Below are 20,725 nucleotides of genomic sequence, written 5' to 3'. Positions count from 1 at the left end.
TATTTGTTCTGATTTCTGCTGCCCTCTTGGCCACATATCTCTTGGGCAATATGGGCAATCATTTTCTGGCAGTCACTTTTTTGCAGACGATCACTTTTTGGCACAACACCGGAAAGATTCGATACATTCACGGGGCCTCATCATACCATCACTACCTGTCAGCAGCCAGCGAGAGGAGGAATATTGATGAATGGTCTCGTCTAAGGAATAAGTCTCCCCACATGGCTGCCAGCGTGGTGCAACAGGTTACTCTGATTTTGAACTTCTCATCCTGATCAGGAGATGCCTCCTGATCTAAATTCTGTTCTGGGTCTAATAGTGACAAAAAGTAGAGCTGCAAAGTGTTTGGACCCAAGATGGACAGGACAAGAAACATTATGCATGCATCAAATACCAAATATTAACCACATTTGGCTTGAAATTGGGGTAAAGTAAACATCTGTAAATTATTTTTACGTGAATCGTTATGGCTGTATTGATGTAAAAACACAAACACGATGGGGCTCATCGGAACTGCAAACACTGGATCAGTAATAAAAAACACAGAACAGCACACAAGGGTGAAATACCTGCAAAACCATTAAATGCATTAAGACTGCAGGAGAGTGCAAAAAATGTCAAGCATCCAGCTGGGCTGCCAGAGAATGAGCCATCACCTGTAAACATGTTTTATCACAATACAGATCCTTTTTACAGCAACAGCAGTGGGTGAGCAGAGCTTGGTGACAAATTTCTGGCAGCTACTGAATAAATGTCAAACTGTTTATGGACACAAAGGATCGGTTTACATCTCATCACAAAGAGTACTGCTGCTCAGAGTAACCTAGCCAGACTGCTGGCTGTCATGACAGCTGTGACTGAGGAGGTAGGGCAGGTTGTCCACCTACTGGAAAGCTGGTGGTTTGATCCCTAGCTCCTCATGTTTGTGGGACACACTGCTACTAAAAGGGTCGGGCTGCCTTAATTCTTCATGGCATAGATTCAACAGGGCGCTGGAAACATTCCTCAGAGATCTTGGTCCATGCCTTGCCGTGGTTATTTGAGTTACTCTCGCCTCTATCGGCCTGAAGCAGTCTGGCCTTTCTCCTCTGGCATCAACAAGGCATTTTCACCCTGAGCACCGCGCTCATTGGGTATTTTCTATCCATGCTCTGTAAACCCCAGAAGATCAGCAATTTGTGAAATACTCAAACCAACCCATCTTTCACCAACAACCATGCAACGTCCAGTGTCACCTCAATCACCTTTCTTCACCCATTCTGATGCTCAGTTTGAACTTCAGCAGCTCATCTTGACCATGTCTACATGCCCAAATACATCGAGTTTCTACCATGTGATTGCCCGATTAGATTTAATTGGTGGTCCATTTACTGCTGGGATCTCAGAGAGCTTTCTTTGAAATTTCACACAAACAGCTGAGAGAGCCTAATGTGGAGGCTCTACTTGGAAGAAACACAGTAGCATTATTTTACATGTTTTACATGGTTTATTTAGCATCAGAAGCAAAAAAAATAAAATAACGTAGATTAAAATTTCAAGTCACCAAATATAGAAATGCCTGTGGACAGCTCGAGCATGTATAGCATAACCAGTCATACAATGCTGTCCTGTAGCATAAGGCATTTCTGAAAGTGCAACTGTACAGAATGAAAGGAACGTGAAGGACAGCACATCCTTCACACAGGCACAGGATCAAACAGGAGAGGTAGCAAGATACTGCAGCGAGGGGAGGAAAAAAACCAAACCAATCAGAAACTTGGATTTATAGAGGCTCTGTCTGAAATCACCCCCTTGTTAAATGTTCCTTATACACAGTAATAGAGATGCCACCATACAGTAATAGACAATAAGTTTCAGACTCATGAATCAGAACAGTGCAGAAAAAAGGGAGCTATTTCAGGAACAGGACATCTTGAGCCAAATATTTCACCATGAATAGAAATTAAATATCAGAATCAGAAAGGAGCACCCAGGACAACATAAAATCTCATCATTAAGCTTGTAAAAAGTCATAAAAACCTGTCAGTTTTAAAACACCTTTAAATTTAAGACTGAGGCGTTTTTCTTCATTCTTGCATTGCTGTGTTGCACTATGTTACATATCCGTGGCATTCCTGTCATCAGGTAAACTTTTCTGTAAATAACTATTTTTTTAAAAAAATATTTATGATTTATTAGTTTGATTATAGAGTCAGAGATTCAGCTCATGATCTTGATCTGTCTGACAGGTCAACTTGTTTGCACTCTGCCCTCTCAGCATTCACAACAGACATTCAGCTTAAATTTTTTGCAAAGGCTTTAAAGCTGCTCATTTCAAAGCGGCCGTGCACCTGGACCGCTTTGCGGAGAATCCGGAGACGAGACATGACTTCGTCCCAGTCCAGGTAACAACCCTCGAGGTGTCGGAGCCTGTCCGGCCTGCTAATGTAGCTCCTCCGGGCGTGAAGCAGACGCCAGTTATCAAAGGTTACGATGTCACCTGAAATAGAACAACCACCGGGGATCAGCTATGGAGCTATGGGGGGTGTCGCTGATCCTAGATTTATTTCAGCACGGAATTTAATTTTCTTATTTGTGCTGCCTCATTCAGAGAGGTCAGAGTTGGCTGCAGAACAGCTTATAATAGCTCAAAGGCTTCATTATGCTTCAAATAAAATCTGAAACCTCTGACATCACAGTCCCACTTCAAACAGCGTGTGCCAAAGTTTCTCTGTGCTGCGGCACGATTTACCACAAGACCAAAGCAGCCTCTTGTTTCCGGTCAGTTTTGCTGACTAATGCTTGCTGACCAAACAGCAACTTTTAGTTTCCAGATGACTCAGTGTAACTGAGTGCCATCTGTAAAAAATAACAGGTACATACATGATATGCAGTATTATGTTTATAATAAGGAAAAATGTAAAAATCAGTGACACTGTAGGACTGGCTTCATCACAGCTGCTGTGATTGGACCACTGCACTTCTGACAGCAGGCATCTCACCTCACATCCTTGGAGCACTCTGAAATATTGTTACCTTCAGTCACTGTTGCACTATATGTACATATGAAGCATGTTAAAACCCTTTTAGGGCCGCCGTGGTTCAGGTGGTAGAGTGATTTGAACACCAACTGTAATGTAGGTGGTTTCATTTCTTCATGTGCTGATGTGTCCTTGGGCCAGATAATGAACTACACGTGGCTCTGCTGCCACTGCTGTGTGTAAGTGAATGGGAAACATACTGTGAAGCACTTTGCAGCGAGCATTTACATTGTACTTTGAAGCAAACTTAAAAGTCCGGTCATGTTAAACATCATGACTTCATCTCTGTCACTGGATGCTGCAGACCTTTTGCTCAGTGATCATTTTCTAGAGAGAGTTACAGTAGACTCTGATAATTTGATTTGCTCCACAGTGGCAGAGATGGCACTGACATCTCAGATGTCATCATGACCCTGAAGAGGACAAAGCTGTTTGTCCTGCTTCATTTTCTGTTTAACACAAGCAGAGTGGAGTCATCTCTCTGACAGCATTCATTTTATTTGCACTTTTTTTTTTCTTCCTTTGGCTTATCGCTTACTTTCATTTCTTTCTTCCACTAACACCCCTTGTTTGGCATATAAAACCTTCTGCAGGGGTAACCATAAATAGGAGGCTTTACAGACATATTTTCCCCCCATTCGTCCTGTTTTTAACAGAGTGGAAAGCGGTGCACACTGACCTGGCTCCATCCTATAGGTGACCACATTCTCGGGTTGGTTCATGATATCCACATACGCCTTCAGTGCTCTGTAGAAGGGTTGAACCTGATGTAAGGGGATGTCCAGCACTGAGTCTCTGGTGGCGTTATTGTAGTTTATCTTCACGACTCGGCCATCTGCATCAACTCTGCTCAGAGAGGACAAAACTCAATGTCAAACTAAAGTGAATCATGAAGCGGAAAAAAAAAATTCATCCATTAACTCATTAGATGGTCTACAAAAATTAATTAGAAGCCACTTAATGATTAAGCATTTTAGTCAAATATTAAGTAAGCATCTGGCACACTACCAACTCAGTGAATAGTCTAATAGTGCAACTCAAAGTACAGATAGTTTAATATCTTAGAAAAGCATGAAAGCCAAAATCTAGTCTTATTCCTTCAAGAGCGACTTCAGCGATTAATTATGAAATTTACTGGAGATTAATTTTCTACTCAGTTTCTTTTCCCTTAACTTCCACCTCATCCATTGTGACAATGGTTACAACACATTGATTAAATATCACCTTTTAACACAATTCTATCTTTTTTCCACCAAGCATATGTGGACGCTTGAACAGACGCACGGGGCTGAACCTCTAATTAAAATACAATCAATATGTCGCTGAGATCTTTCTGTGCCACACAGAGGACATGCAAACATAATAAATCTGACCAGCAGATGGCACTGTCCCATTTCATATCACAAATATAAACACCTAAGCTTACACTGATGAGAAGTGTCACTGTGTAGTTTCTATTAAAGTCTGAATCTCTGCTTTATATAAAGTGAATAAACGTGTGTATGCAGGGGGAAAGAAACCCCAGATGATCTGGCTGATCAGCTCCACTTACTCAATGATGCGGTTCTTGGACTGCAGCATGAAGTCGCAGTAATCTGTCCCAGTGTCGGTGAAGTCCACGCGCAGCGAGCTGAGTGTCTGGAAGGCCTCTGGGTCTTCTCTCTGCAGCTGCTCAGCCATGTGGAAGCCGTCCACCACTTCGCTCTCCCCTCCTTCCTTAGCCTGCTCGATGCAGTGCAGAAACTGCACCTACAACAACACACACATGCTCCACAAATGCTCATTTTACAACTCTGACAACTTAAAAGCCAAATGCCAACCATAACTCATAAGTGATACCATATCGGTCTAGTGTTATTTAATCCTCCAAACAGAGCTTATAAGTCAGATTTTACTCACTCCAGGTGCAAAGTGTAATGCTGGGTAGTCTGTATGCAGACTGAGCTTTCCTGAAGTGTAGGCTACATTGTTTGCCATGGGTTTGTCCTGGACCTGCCATGTGTGCCTGAGGATAAAGATAACATTCATTAATATCCTCCACTTTAATTATTTGGCTTTAGAAGATCAGCAACAACAATTTGGCTGTGTGGAGAAAAGGACGAGATGAGATGAAGTTCAGAGGGTTCCCTGAGGGGAAACCAGGCAGCTTCACAGGAATGCTCAGCCTGTAGCCTCTTAAGCAGGCACTTCATTGAGATGCAGCAGGAGTCGAGTACTAATGAGGTAAAGTTAGCTTCCATGTTCTGTTTGCGTGTCTCGTTCGGATGATGCAGGACTTGTAAAACTGTCTCGTTTCTGTGATGGCAGGCCTTCAGCTTTAGTCTGCAGACTCTTTACTTCCAGCAGCATGAGCTCATCTGCTGGCAGAGGGAAAGCTTTACGCTCCAAACCTCTGTTCTGACTGAGTGCACCAGGTAATTCCTCTGGCTTAAAAAAAAAAAAGCTGGAATGCTTTTAGGTTGTTTTCCCCGTCTCTGTCCTCAAGTAATCAGCACAGCAATAAGTCAAAATGATGAACTCTGGTGTGGTGAAAGGGGCCGCCGGCCACTCGCTAAGCTCCTCCATGAAACTGAAATGAATCAAAGCTATGGATTATTCACTATTGGGCATATTTCCTTAATGTTCTAAAGTCAGAATCTGAGCCCTTCATTCATCAAAATATTGAGCTGCCTTTTTGATTCACTGGAAAAAGACATGTATTTTTTTTCTAAGGGGTCTTTTGTATTTAATTTTTTACTAATAACACTCCCGGGCTTTGTTCCAGCTAAAATATGATCAGTGGAAAATTCAACAGCTCCAGATTTAGAGGGGAGTCAGATTATTAAACAATGGCTTGGCTGAGGATCACTGGAGCAAAATGGAAGAAGATCACAGAGTCTTACCCGTAAAATGTCAGCCTGAGATAGCCAATCCTCTCAGCCAGTCTGGCCACTTGGCCTCGCTCTGCAGGAGCCCCCTTCAGGTAGACGATGCCAACACGACGCAGGGCCAAGAGCCAAGCGAGCGCAGCCTTATCGTCACGGAGGACTTCGTCAAAGTCTGCTGTGGGAATGCACAGTTTGGAGTCCCAATAATAACGCTCTGAAATGAGAAAGAGGAAGGTGACAGAAACGTCACTTCTTTACATACATATAACTCTTTATTTCTGGTTTCTGTCTGAAAAGAAATAAGCTGGTTGTGCAACGCAGCAACATGGAGCTTTTTGCAGCAGCAGACTCTTTGTGCCGTAACTGCTCTGTCAAACAAACAAATGCTGTAGAGCAAGAAGTGCTCTGCAGCAAAGCATTTTATCAGATGTTACGTTCATGTTTTCTCCTTCTTCCCTCCTTTGTCAGAGTTACGTTATAACCCCCGAGTTAGCTTCTTGGTGAGTGAAGGTTGAAGATATTTGCAGGTTTTTGCACTCGCTGAAGTAGATCAACCCAATAGGTGCGAACTCCCTGAGTTTCATGTCCCCAGCTCGATTCTCAGGTGGATGGACCATCTGCTGAAGTCATTTCACTTCTCCTTTCCCAAGTTTCTGATTTCCTCTGCTACTATTGTCCAATAAAAGTCATAAACATTCAAAGAATTAATTTGATCTTGCTGATTTCAGCTGACTAGAATCAGCCAGATGTGCTGCAGCAGTGAGATACGGGGCATGTCTGTTCTTACACTTTCCATCAATACACGTTTGACCTTGAAGATTATTTTTCTTCCTCATTCTTGTGTGCTACAGGTGGAGGAAATCAAGTCTACATCAAATATGAACACACTTAAAACAATGTGTGGTTGGATTTCTTTTCTCTTAAAAAAAATAAAACTATATTAAGCAGCAGCTAACAGTATGACAGAATTAATCTTTGGTTTCTTGCAAAAAGGAAACAATTCACTTAAAGTCCATTACTGACCCCTGCTTATTAGTTCCAATTAAATCTATAAACACTGCAGCTTGCCACTGCACGCCATCGTGTGTGTGCTTGCAGACGAATGGCTTGCTGAGAAAAATCAGCACGTCTCCATCAGACAGACAGTGGGGGAAAAAAAAAAAAAAAAATCCTCCCACTGCTCTCCACCCAAATAGCTTGAGTCGTTTTTTCCATGCAGCCTCCCTCCAGTGACTTCCAAAGAAACAGCTGCTAAGTACATTTGTGGGGGGAGGAGGAAAAGGAAGGTTTAAACTGAGATTTTGTACCTGTCTGATGTTTATGGCTCCTCCCCGTGTCTCTCTCCTTCCCAGCGTCCAACAACTTCCACACAACTTTCCAAATGGCTGCATCAAAAGCAGATTACAAGGCTAAAGCTCGCAGGAGATGGACACACAGGGTGAACGCGCTAAACCTCATGCATAATTTATCATCAACTAAAGTGTCTAAAACTGCTAAATAAAATGTGATGGTTCACTCTGAAGGCCACAGAGATTTAGAGGTACGACAAAAAGACAATAACTGGTGATGTGGGGATTCAGAGCCTCGTTTTCTAAAGGCGCTGAAGCACAAAGCGCAGAGAGATGCAGCATCAGTCAGAAACACAGCGATCATGACTCGCAGACCTCCCTCCAGGCTGTTGTCACAAACAATCAGTTCCTGGCTGCACAATTCAAAGGGTCAAGAACCTGCCGCTTGTTAAAACTTGTCAAGAGGGCGGTGGGAAACAAAGACAGGGAACGAGAAACTGGGGCAAAGGTCAAGCCTGAACGTTACAATTACTCTTGTGAAACTGGAACTGTCTTGTACAGGCATGGCGGAGTTTCAGCTCTGCAGTTTAGGGTGTCACTCGTGACAAAGAGGCTACAGCGTTAGCTGCAGTGTGCAAATACATCAGCTGAGCAGTCCTGGCTGCGGTTCAGCTCCGATCTCATTCCGAAAACGTATCACGTTCGCTGCTATCAAGGGAATTCACAGCGTGGCTGCTGGGTTGAACAAAAGATGAGAACTTTGCAGAGTATCTGTCTTCTAATCAGGTAATCAGCACCTAACATTAGCTTGTTTTTAACTGGCAAGGCTGATCACAAATCCTACATGCAAAGAATCACAAGTAGGGTCTTTTTTTTTTTAACTCTATTGGAACACACTGATCACAGAGTACAAAGCAAATAAAGGCCTTTTCACCTGAACTGCTATCGACAATGTATTTCTCTGCAGCTGCAGTTACAGTCAGAATGCGACTTTAATTAGTAAACTTCTCTGTATCAACAGTGGATTAAAGAAAGATGGCAGAGAATTTTCACTTGTCAGCTTCCCTCAGCTTAATGGAGCCTCTCCTTTTCACTGCTCTTGTAGTGCCCCCCCAGTAGCTGGAAGTGGGTTTCAGTAATAAAGCACCAACTGTATTTTACCTGCTCTGCACTTAACAGTTAAAAAACACAGTTGCCAAGATGCTGGTGAACACTGAGGAGCACTGGCAGCTAAAGGGTGAAGTGAAGGTTGTAATTATATTAATCAGGGGAACATGTGCTCACTGGGAAAATAAGCAGCTGTCTGAAAGCAAACAAAGACAGATGATTGGTCTGAAGCTGAACATGCTGTCATGTCAGAAGTGTCCTGCAGCAGTAAACCTGGGCTTGTAGGTCCAGATCAAGTCGAGTGCACAATATTTTTGCCTTATAAGTGTATGCTACTCAATGGTCTTATTCACTAAAGGCAAATTTGTTCAGTTTTCCTCTGGAAAAGCATCCCCATAGGCAATGAGAACCCTCACTCTCTTTGCATAGTTTCCAACTGTGGTTAAAAGTGGTCCAATGTCAGAATTAGCATGTGTGTTTTAAATAACTGTATGCAAAAGAAGAAAAAAAAAATGCAGCAAAGCAGCATCAAACTGAGACAGCCTCAAGTTTCTGCACTGTGTTCATTTGTGTAAAATCACTGCGGTTTTTCCACACAGAGGACTGCACTGCCATGTGCTTCAAGGGACACCCCCTGACAGCCTGACAAGATAGTGTATGTGCATAATCCCCTCCACTGTTTCCCCCTCAGTCGTGGTCTGCTACAGTGGCTTTTCCAGATGAGGAAACCTGAAGCTGTGGCTCCTGTGGCTGTCAGGCAGCTCATGGCAGTTTGGCTCTCCTCTCACTGGGCTGTGCGATTTAAGCTCGCAGACTCGGGGTCGCTCTCCTCTGCAACTGGGAGCGCCTTCAAAGCTCTGCTTGAATCACTGCAGTTATCTGGAGAGCTTTTGTTTTGACTTGGTTAAGTTTTATCACAGAGCTCAGATCAGCTCACTTCAATGGTCCGTCTCTGGAATGCACAGTGGAGGGTGCACAGCCAGATGGGCATAAAAAAAAAAACTTTTTAGAAAGAGCAGCCTTTAGAAAATTAGATTCAAACTGCTGTTTATACTGAATACACATATCAGAAAATCTCCTGAATACTATGGAACACAATCTCCTTTGTTTTTTAAGCTGCAAACTGACCCCAAAATGTTCCCTGATATTGGTTTGATTTCAGTGATGCATCAATATAAACTAGCGGTGGAATGCATTCTGCTACAGTTCTGAGCTACTCTTACTGGTTACATTTATACTCCACAATCTTCCAAATAAAGATAGGAGTTAAACTTTTTTTTTTTGTGGTCCCAGTAAAATTTAGTAGCTAGTTACTTTACAGATGAAATATGCACTTCTCTTATGTTATGGCTTTCTAAAAGCTACTGTACAGGCTTCAGAACTTCAATTTGCCTTAAATATGTTTTTAAACTCTTGGAAGGCTGTAAAATATGCTTAAGTACCTTAAAGAAGCTTTACTTATAAAGAAGAAAGAGCTGAAACGCTCACTACAGGCTTTTATCGAGGTTTTAAACTATGAAATGTTGCAGCATAATCCTCTTCTTAGAAAAACTGTGCTCCCAGTTATATTCCACTTAACACTTACTAAGCACGTTTCCATTTTCCTACTGTACATAATGTGTGTCTATCAGTGGAGCTGCAAGACTTTCACGCCACCCTCCACTAATGCCACAAACACACCTTATTTAATGAAACAGACTAGGATTACAGAGTAGCCCTAACCCAGTTCGGAAGAGACAGTGTGAGCAGTGTTTTCTCACCGAGGAGCAGCAGTCCTCTCCACATGCTAATCCAAACGCAACTTTCTCCATCTGTAAATTTAGCTTCCCCAACACTCAGCTGAACACTGGTGTAGTTTGACAAATTATGCCCTTTTCTGGCAACTTATACGCAATGCTTTCAGTATTATTTCAAGTGCCAAGAGGGACGCCTGGCTTGCCAAAGAAATGAAAAATCCAATCACTATAGTCATTAAGCTTCCCATGGAGTCTGATGCAAAGGTGTTGAAATTTCAAACGAGATGACAAAGAAAAGGGATTTAACCCAAATATAACTGATCCATGAGGAATTATAGGCATACGCTGAGAAATAAACTGTGTGCGGGTGAAAAATGGTGAAATCTGTTGAAAGGGGGCCAATTTTGAGGTTTCTTGAAAGAGACACCTGATATATGAAAGGTTTGGTGGACCAATCATACTTCTGACAAATCTGAGCTGCTAAAACCCTCAAGACTCCATTATAGCACACTACACAGGGAATAAATAAAAGCCATTTATGACAAATTAAAAACTCCCAAGTTAAAGTATACATACATTTCTCATATTCCTGTCAGGTTGATAATTCAGCACGCGAGAGAGCATGTGTTTGGAAAGTTGGTTTTGCTGAAGCTGTGAACGGTGCGTGAAGTGATGGTCAAGTTTGGAAGAATGTACGTGTTTTTCCCGCTGATTGATTTCCACAGTTATGTTTCCAGCAAAGCCTTCCTGTCAACTGACGAGTGGTGACACAGAAGGCTAAACTCAGACCAGATGGCAAAGGGGGAAACACCAGCGAGAGCGGGAACGGACAAATCAGCTGCTACGGGGCTGAGTTACGGAATCCATCAGCGGACCTAATGAAGAAAAGTCCAGTTTCAACTGAGTCACGGACCAATCAGTCAGTACGTTTACGATAGATGTCCAATTCAAATGGAATACTAATTGATGCATAATTTAAGTATTCAACAAAGGAAATAAGGGCAAAAAGACATTCTTAAAGCTACAAGTCACAAAGAAAACTGAAAACTGTCTATTTTTTCCTCTTTAGAAGCTCACAGTTATCTAAGCCCAAGAACAACCTATGACTGTTCTGGGGGAAAACGCTGAACTTAATGTATTAAATAAATAAAGTGAAAAGGATAACTGAAAAACCATCCTTAAAACCAACCAGGCAGAAGTCAATCGAAAAAGTGTTACAATCACATATGTAGAGCGCATGTCTGTTCTATGTATGTGAGCCAACTCCGATACACAGAAAGACCAGGTGCACACGGATCTGTATGCAGGACACGGGTGTGAACATAAACACATCTACATGTGTGCAAATTTTTATCTGGATATGGACGTCCAGAATGACGAACTGAACTTGAACTTCTGAACTTTATGGCTATACTGATGCAGAAACGATCATTTCAAGCGCAGCAGTAAGAGCTGCTACACTTCAATATGCAAACGGCTGGGATTCTCTAAAGGTTTTAGTGGAATCGGTACAAAAATCAAGCAGCAACAGACTTTGATTTGACAAGATGGCATTACAGTTTTTCATGTCTGCTACAGATTATCTCTGTGTTGTTTTTAAAATGTATTAAGTACTACAATAGTGTCACAGTCTAGTGTAGTACATACTGCTGGGGAATATTTTCCACTTTTTCTATTTAGGTCAGCTTTTGTCAGACTTTTGACAGCAGAAGTACTTTTCAGGATAAGTTAGTAGGATGTTTTTTGGCAGGCCAGAGAAGGGACAGCTGTAATGGTGAAAGAAATCTCAGCGCCTTTCAAAAATTAAAGAGAAAAAAAAAAATTATATATATCACATACTACTTTGGGTATTTTAGATTTTAAATACATTCATCATTTTGTTTTCCAGATTACTGTTTCGTTTTTAACTAATCTGATCAACAGCAGCAGCACTGAGTAATAGAAGTGTTGAAGGAACAAAAGCCGGAGAATGAATGAATGAATGAGTATGGAAAGAAAACAAAGTGTGACTGAAGAAAAATTACAAAATGATAAGAAACTATTCTTTTGTTAAATATAATTATCAACCAGAGGACCGGTGCTGTAAACTGTAAACAGAGACATAAGTCTTTAAGCCCTTTTGTTTGTGACTTTGTCATCTACCAGTCAAGCATTGTTTGGTTGTTCAAACTCACTTTAAATGTAAATGGATGTGGTCCAAAGAACAAAGTGTTGGTACTTTTACTGATGCTGTTACTCTGTGTAATCATATTAAAAGACTCAACTTGTTACAAAAACAAGCCATTATGCCTCGTTGAGGACGAACAGTTGGCTAAATTAGAGAAGAGTCATGACTGCATTTTGGAAAAAGGAGAGGGTACATTTGTGAAGTGGTGGATAAGTGTGAGAGAGGTGGGAAAAAAAAAAAGCTGTAAGCCACGTATTCGGGAATATTTTTACTTTTTGAAAAATCCACTTAACCCGTTTTATTTCTGCCTTTTAAATACCAGTGACATAAAATTAGTCATGATTTCAACCCCGGCTAAATAAACATGACAAGTACCAAGTGGGAGGCCCAAAATGATTACATGGTTCAAATACTGAAAGCATCTGGCAGGCTTTAAGTAAATCACTGACAGATTTATTGGTGAAAGCAAGACTCATTGCAGATAAGGACGTGAGTGACACATGCTTTTAGTGTTCCCAAGAGCACTGCAACATCATCACTTTCCTCCAAATGATGTAAAGGGTTCAAAGTACCAGCAAGGTAATGGCATGTGTGCCTTCCAAAGGTCCTGAACATTTCTACAAATGAAATGTAAATACTTGGTCCACACAGAATAGGTAAGTCTATTAAATGCACCAATCCACGCCGAATGTGTGTTGAGCACATTATTTGTGTATGCCAACACATTTGCTGTAATATATTCTAATATGTATGTGAAGCAATGATTTCCCTGCCATGTTTATTTACAGAGTACATAACAGCATTTGTACTCCAACAGACTTAAACTTACAGCACTTGTTTAAACTTGTAATACTACAATAAAGCTTAAGCTCTCAAATCCAATTGGTATTTCCCTCCAGGATTTGCCCTGGGGATAATCCTTGTCAGGAAAGCAGTGGATCGAACAACCAGAAGGCACTGCCATTCACAGACACACAACATAGTCGCAGATTTTTATGCACAATAGCCCAGAGCGTGCTGTTGGTCGTTATAACAAATCTCAAATTCAATCAAGTTTTTTTTTTTTTTCCTCAAAGCTCAAATGATCAAACAATTTGTTGTCTAGCTAAAAAAAGTGTAGATGACCAAATCTTTAACAAAAGGATGTACAAATGCAGTAAATGAGAACATAAGACAGTAAAAAGCAGAACATTTAAAAATATGTCTAAATAATAAACAGGGTACAGTGGAGCTAGTAAGAAACATTCACTCACAGAAACTGAGCCGTTTGAATTCCTGGTCACACGTTATCTGCAGGCTGAGGGATTCGTTTGTTCCAAAGGAAGGAAATACAACGGTGAGTCTGAATTCATTTTCCATATGGCAGAGACAGACGGGGGTCTGAATGAGACACAGTTACACAGCTCTCTGACAGTCCACTTCCTTACAGCGTTTCACATTAGCTTAGTTTTTACTGAGTACTTCTATCATGGCAAAGCGCTAGAAATTCTCACGTATTATATTAACTTAGAATTAAGTTCATACATTTTTGGAAACTGACACAATCTTTGTTATTTTAGCTGTGCTCCAACAAATATTCCAGTTACATTTATGATGAATATGGGCTCAAAGTGCAGACTCTCACCTTTAATTTCTCAATTCACTCAAAAGCTGTTTTATAAACAGGTGTATACTGTTTATTTGCTGTGTTCAAAAATTAAGCGGCTATAAAAGGTCCAAAATTTATTACAACTGTTTGCACTTGCATTCAGAAGCTCTTGCCCAACATGCATTCAAAGAAAATATCAATGCAATTAAACAGGCTCTCTGTTCAGGAATGTGGGACCACTGGGATGGGCCAAATAAAAAGACCTGAACTGTACTTCCACAACAAAGTTTTGGACAGATGAAACAGATCAATCTGTGCCAGAACGAGAGAAAGACGAAAGTACGGAGGAGGTTAGGAAGCGCTCGTGATCTGATGTGTACAACATTCTCTGTCAAACGTGATGGATGCAGTATGATGCACGGTCAAGCACTTTGGCTCTGCTGTAGACAAAACAAAAAGGCATAAAGACCCTAAAAAAGAAAAAGAAACCAACTGAAGACAGCTATGGTAAAGACCTGGCAAAGCACCACAGAGCAAGAAATAACATTCTTCAGTGATGACAAAGGATTCTAAAGTATTTTTAAAATACATTTAATTATAACTGCCTTAAGGCGACTATCTGTTGTCATTTGGTGTTATAGAAACAAAATGGAATTGAAATGGAACTGAACTGAATTTCTAATAGCATTTCACTGAGCTACACACTTGGGATTTGAGAGGGATGGCTCCAAAGAAACAGTTAAAAAAAAGGGGGGTGGGGGTCTTACTTTAGACATAAAAACTAAAAAAGTTTAATACATGTTGACTAATAACCCCAAAGCTCAAATTATCACATCGACCTCACTGTGTCCCATGTGTGCTACGCTTTCACTTTCACAGGCACACTTGGGCCTGTAAAATTTAGCTGCGCTGCATGAAAAAGCACACAGAAATTCATACTGTGGACCTCGCTTCAATCACAAAGTAGTAAGGAGTGAGAAAACAAGCAAAAACCTGAGAGGTGAATGCTGTGCATCATCCATCTTTTGAGAATGTAGACCTTTCTGGTATTTTTCGGCACAAGGAATTTCAAGCTGGCGCTCAAGAGGAAATAATTAAACCCAGAGTGTGTGTGTGTGCGCATGTCATCTTTTATTGTGTTTTGATGCATGAGCTTAGCAGTACCTTCCAGGAGGGCTCCTGGCTCTGTGCTGAGTTTCTGGGGAGGGGAAAAAAAAAAAAAATCCTAAACAACAAAATGACTGCCTGTAAATTGCTAAGAGGGGGATCTGCTTACACCTCCACATGAATGGAGGAGTTTCTGCAACACAAGACACACACATACAGACCCTTAATCAGTCTGGAACAGAGCAGGAGCCGCTCAGCCCTGTGGGTCCTTCAGGACCACGTGTGTGTACACAAACCAACTACAGTCCATCCCCCGCTCCACTGAAGTGCTGCTACCTTGTTCCACAGCTGAACTTTCTCCTCTGCTGTCTGGCAGACTGTAAAGCGTATTGGGCCATTGTAAATGTGCTGTAAAATGAGCTCGGTTTCAGCATTTAGAAAAAAAAAAAAAAGTATTTCCTTAGCAATCCTGTAATAATACAAAGAAAAAAAAAAAAACAATGTAAAGAAAAGTTTAAATCAGGGGCATCTTTTTCCCCCAGGAAAGGCTTAGCTCAAAATGTACACTAAATTTCATATTAACAGCTACATAAGGAAGCACTATTCACAATGACTCCATACATGTCACATGCCAAGTGTCATTACATTTTCTACCACATTTTCATTCATATTTTTCACTTCAGGTTGACCACCTCAGCTTTTGCTACTTAATTAACAATAAGTTAAACATATCTAGTTTAGACACTACTGTCCGATAAAAACTGGAAAACATATTTTAAAAAAATAAACTAAAAATTCATGATGGGGAGAAAAAAAAAATAAGAGTAAGAGTATGAAATAGTTCTAATACTACATGAAAACCAGTAAGAAATTTACTTCAACTGAGTAACCTTGACCGTCTTTCATTAACGAACTGCAGACAAACCAACAGCTTCCAAATATAATAGTGACAGAGTGGAGAAATTACTCAGTTTATGTCCAGTGGTACTAAAGCAGAAAATGTTTCATTTACACTGTCTGAGGAGGCATAATTACACATTTCCAATGTGACTGCGTTGAAAGATGGAAATTAAATCATCTTGTATTTTGCAGTAAATTAGTGTGAATGGATTACTCAGAGTTTTGATACAATCTCATCACTGACTGAACTTTAGTGTGTTGAGAAAAAAACTAATTAAAATGAACCACTGTGTTGAAATAAAAACTGACTGCATTTAACTTACATTTTTCTGCGTGGGCTCTAAGTTTTGGTGAAGGCATGCATCTAATGTGAAATATGCCGTTCTGTGGTCACAGCATGGAAAATGTGATCGCAACAAGCTTCATTGGACTTGCTAGTTTACTATTTATGTACAGGCTGGTAACACCTGCTGCTTGGCAAGCTGATAAATTGCTGCTTTCACATACAGCTTTGAAAAACGCAGTAATTCATGACAGTGTTTGTTCATCCTGTTAATTGTATGACAGCTACGGTGTGATTTATGGCCTCCTTTAAAGATAATCTATTTTACCATTACATCATCAACAATTAGAAAATAATCATTAGTTTAAGACTACAGCAACCCCAATAACTGCAGCCCTTATTTTCATTAATTTAATGGAGTAATTTTGTAGTTTTATCAGTAAAACACCACAGCCTAGCTAACCTTGTGTTAAAGTAAAGACATGTGGGATAAAAACAAAGTTCTACTTTACAAGAACATCACAAACTGAAGGAGAAATAGTATACGAAACTCCTCAAATGTATATAAAACAGTCTTGTTGGAAACCTTTTTGCACACACCCAATAAACCTTTGCAGTCTAACAAAAAAAAATAGCCTCTGTAATAAATCCTGCCTTCCTTCATGTTCAAGTTTAGCCCATTTTGAAACACTCGCAATTCAAAAGCCACATCATCACAGCACAGGAAAAACCTGGGTGGAGGGTGAGCCGCCCCCCAACTCCTATGGAGTACATGAAAACCTAAAATACAGACTTTAAAATTTACTGAAAATGATGTAAGCTGGACTCACGGTTGAGGAAAAGCTCTTCCTGCGTTGCCCGTCTGGCAGTAGGAGAGAAACAGCGTTTCTTCAGCCACTCCGCATCAAACACGCTGACGTGCTGGTCGGGCCATATGATGGAAACCTGTGGAGAGATGAAAGCTTATTGAAATAGTTGTCCAAAGCTTTTTACCGCTCCTTTTTTTTTTTTCATCTGTTTTCACCTCATATTTTATAGTGACAACTGAACTGAACTCGCTCTCTGTCAAATGAACAATATGTGACAACTTTCTTTACGATGTGGTCAAATATTTACTGGGTGTTCTGTGTTTTTAATACTGCATGACTTTGGTCTGCACCTTGAATGGTGAGCTTTGAAGACATTTTTTAGCTTCATAAGTGTTTAAAAAAAAAAAAAGTTCCACCTCCCTTTTAAATACCTGCAGAGGCTTTAGGCCAATGCAACCACCTAATCCAACCTTTGGTATTTTTGAGACATGTTTACTATAATGCATTAATGGCCAACCGGTAATCTTGGCACAGGAAACAGGATGCACACAGGAGCTTGGGCAGCGCTGTCACATCAAAGAAATCTGTTTATAGCAGTGTCCTACTTCAGAGGGGCTCGATCCTCTGAAGGACACAGTTCACTGGGGAAAACTCCTCTGGAGGACTTAAAGGTCAGGCTGAATAAGCCAAAATTAGATGGTCTGACCTCACCAACCTCCACAGTCCATCACCGAGCAGTTTCTCACAAATAACGACCAAAGTGTAAATGTCATTCATAAACTGGAACAAGTTTATGAAATGCGTGCGTGTGAAATGTGTGTAAAATTTTACACATGACAACGAAATAAACACACGCAAACTACATAAAACAGAGAAACAAGAATAGAGTTGTGGAGATATCAGGTTTTGGTTTATATTTAAAATCAAACATTTTAAATACCAGTTCTTCTGCTGAATATTTCCTTCTTTATTTGTATGGTCTGTAAAACATCAGATAACAGTAAATAATCCCTATATATTTTCTAGAGCCCAAGGTGACACCGCTTTTTCCCTGAATGTACAGTAAAAATAGAATCCCTACCTTGTAGTTGTATACCCTGCACACTATTCAAGCTTCAGCTTTTATGCATGTTTGTGCTGACTGTGTCTACACAGTGAAGGGTAGAGCACCAAAGATTGTTGTCACCAACATGAAATATAATCTCATTTCTCCCCTTCTGTTTCTAAGTTAATGTTCTGAATAATAACCAGAAAAATGTTTTTGTGGAATGTCATATCCCAGTGAAGCCGACCTTTGACCCTTTATCCTGTCAGATATTTGGTGAGAAAGTCTTGTGTGATGGCCAAAACAAAAGTTTTGCGAGGTCACGACCACCAAAACCTAATCAGTTCATCCTTGCACCTGTTATAGTGATTAACTTAAATGACGGCAGCTTCATCTGCTGTTGCTCTTACAGTTGAGCTAATCTATTAGGTTATCAGGATAGCTCACCAATTTGATAATCGCTGCAGCAATACACTGATGTAATCAAATCTGGCAGTAGCAAGTCAAACATTATTGAATTTATTTAGGGAACTTTGTGAATGAACTTTAACAGCGATTAGACTTTGACATGTTACTTGATTTTTCTCTTGAACTGGTTAAAAACTGAAAACTCAATTTCATAGGACAAAACTATGGGGACCACACAGCAAACGATGAGGCATTTTAAAATATTGTCGAAGCATAAAAGCAAGACTGAAAGGAAATTACTGTTGAAGCAGAGTGTAAGCACTGCAAAATGTTCTGGAAATTTACACAGGCAGTTTGGGTCAGAATTTAAACTTCCATCTTTTTTTCTCTAAACATAAGAATCCATCTTGTGCATCTGTGTGGAACGCTGAAAACCACAAGTCAGGTTTGGCAGCAGCCCACCTTGTTGTCATTGGTGACCTCCACAACATCTACTCCTGTGTGGATGTCAAGATCAGCCAGCAAGAGTGTGCGAGCCTGAGCAGATTGTAGGGTACACAGTGGACACTGGCAGTTGTCTCTCAGCCAGGTGAATGGGTACAGACTGTGCCCTCCATCCTCCCACTCCACCTCCATCAGCCTGTCATCATCCAGAGCTCGGACATGCCTCACTAGGTGGCGAGACAAAGGGAGGGAGGCAGACTCCAGTGTGTGCCGCCCACGAAGATTTAATGAAATCAGGCAAGGAGGTAGTGGAGCTGCAGTTGGCCCCGGCTTACGGCAAACCCTCAGAGCCTGGCAGGTCACGGCAGAGGTGCTCCTCTGCAGAGCAGGCAGGGCCAAACGTACAAAAGTGCTCATCAACATTTCGGAACGATTTGCTCCAGGCAGCTTTATGGGCAGATCAGAAAGGGCTAACAGCTCTGCAAAGAAAAAAGGATTCTGACATTAGTGGCATCAATTTTTATTTTATAAAGTCAATATTGTAAACAAATAAATGACCTGTATGCAAACACATATTTTGTGCTTTAAACCTCAAATCATCTCTATGACACATTTATTTATGAACAATACCAAGTTTTATTTTTTATGCATCTAGCTTTTGGAAATGTGGCTGGTTGCTATGCCACAGTCTGCAGATTGTGTATTGATAAGACTGAAACAAAGCTGCAGTTTAGGAATCATATTTTTTCTTTTGACCAAAATACTTCCCCTGTGAATAATTATGCTGAGCAGTTTGCATGAATAAGACACGCTAGAAATCTCAAATCGCATACAGTTAATATGGTGGTAATCACTAATTGCCCATCGCTGTTTCATCAAATCTCTTATTGTGTCTGATCAACAGCCAACAAAACACTATTGAAAAGCAGCAAACTCCCATTTGGGAACCTAAGTGTGATGTGCTAAAAAAAAACAAAAACAAAAAACAAAAACACAGTTGGTTAATTTTGTCACCCAAACCAACACATCACTGCAACTTTCACAGATTCCAACAACAGCCATACAACAATGATTTGTTTTCGTGAGTGTAACATCTGTGCTCAGCGGGGTTTGCTTTAGCCTTTTAATCCACCTCTTTTCACAGGTGTGGGCGCTTGTTTTATTATCCAGTTCTATATAATTCAGGGCGAGTAGCTTCCCGATTCTTACGTTGCTTAAGAGGGCTGTGGTACTAAAGGCTAGTTTGAAAAGCACACAACACATTCACTGAATCAGAAAGGGGTTGCTGACAAACTACAGAAAGAGTGAGTGAGCCTCGGTCTAATTCCCTGCCGTTTAAAATGACAGCAGTTGGCCGGTAGCCGCTGGTTTGGAAGAACGAGCTAACCCGGCTGTTAGCCTAAACCCAGCTTCAAAGCTAACACCGAGACTAAACAGTGGAGCCGCTCACCCAGCTTTTACTTTAAAGTTTGTGTGGCACCAAAAATGTCAGCGTGTTTGCCATTAACAGAATTTACCTGTAGCACTTAGATGACGGTCGGTTTGTCGTCCCCGGCAGCACAGCGGACATCAACACAACTACAGGCTGTCAGCGTGAGAGAAAGTAGGTGAAAGGTCGACCGGCGGCAAGCTGATCAGGATGACATAATCATTACAGGCGCGTAAACTTTGCTCTACTTTCTTATCCCAGTCATAATACAGCCATTATACTATCTGATAAAGACGTCGGCCTGGATGCGTTTTCATAAACAGTAGTAGTGAAGTACAGCAGCAACATCCTACACAATGCCAGCTAATCTAACAGCATCATTTTTCATTGGGGAAGTGTGTGTGTGGGGTGGCAACTTGTGCGCGGTTTGGTGGCACTAACAGAAGATATTGCATATCATAGCAGGTGTAATTAATAAAACAAATTCCTATTCCTATTCCTAGTCCTATTTTGTTTAGCCAAATAG

The 20,725-nt window shown here is 40.8% G+C and overlaps 1 protein-coding gene across 2 annotated transcripts; it reads right to left on the bottom strand.

Moving 5' to 3' along the window:
• Positions 1-1,489: 1,489 nt before the first annotated feature.
• bbox1 (butyrobetaine (gamma), 2-oxoglutarate dioxygenase (gamma-butyrobetaine hydroxylase) 1) lies at positions 1,490-20,414 on the bottom strand. Of its 2 annotated transcripts, XM_030758050.1 has the most exons (9): positions 20,288-20,414; positions 18,789-19,249; positions 16,895-17,009; positions 5,903-6,101; positions 4,920-5,025; positions 4,573-4,769; positions 3,700-3,866; positions 2,467-2,479; positions 1,490-2,319 (listed from the first exon to the last, which is right to left on the bottom strand). In XM_030758050.1, exons 2-9 carry the CDS (start codon positions 19,191-19,193, stop codon positions 2,274-2,276), a joined length of 1,248 nt encoding a protein of 415 aa, XP_030613910.1. In that variant the 5' UTR covers positions 19,194-19,249; positions 20,288-20,414; the 3' UTR covers positions 1,490-2,273. The 2 variants fall into 2 exon arrangements, with proteins under 2 accessions (XP_030613910.1, XP_030613902.1); XM_030758042.1 differs by having other exon boundaries at positions 1,490-2,479.
• Between the last annotated feature and the right edge of the window lie 311 nt (positions 20,415-20,725).

Source organism: Archocentrus centrarchus, chromosome 3, assembly GCF_007364275.1.
Source record: "Archocentrus centrarchus isolate MPI-CPG fArcCen1 chromosome 3, fArcCen1, whole genome shotgun sequence".
In the NCBI taxonomy this organism is placed as follows: domain Eukaryota; kingdom Metazoa; phylum Chordata; class Actinopteri; order Cichliformes; family Cichlidae; genus Archocentrus; species Archocentrus centrarchus.
Note: the sequence above shows the minus strand (reverse complement) of the source record. Positions and strands in the feature narration are given on the sequence as shown.

Coding starts and splice junctions, on each gene's coding strand:
- bbox1 (XM_030758042.1), bottom strand. CDS start 19,193: ATGTTGATGAGCACTTTTGTACGTTTGGCCCTGCCTGCTCTGCAGAGG. Junction 17,010..18,788: donor AGGTCACCAATGACAACAAG/GTGGGCTGCTGC, acceptor ATCTCTCCACAG/GTTTCCATCATATGGCCCGA. Junction 2,480..3,699: donor CACCTATAGGATGGAGCCAG/GTCAGTGTGCAC, acceptor GTTCTATTTCAG/GTGACATCGTAACCTTTGAT.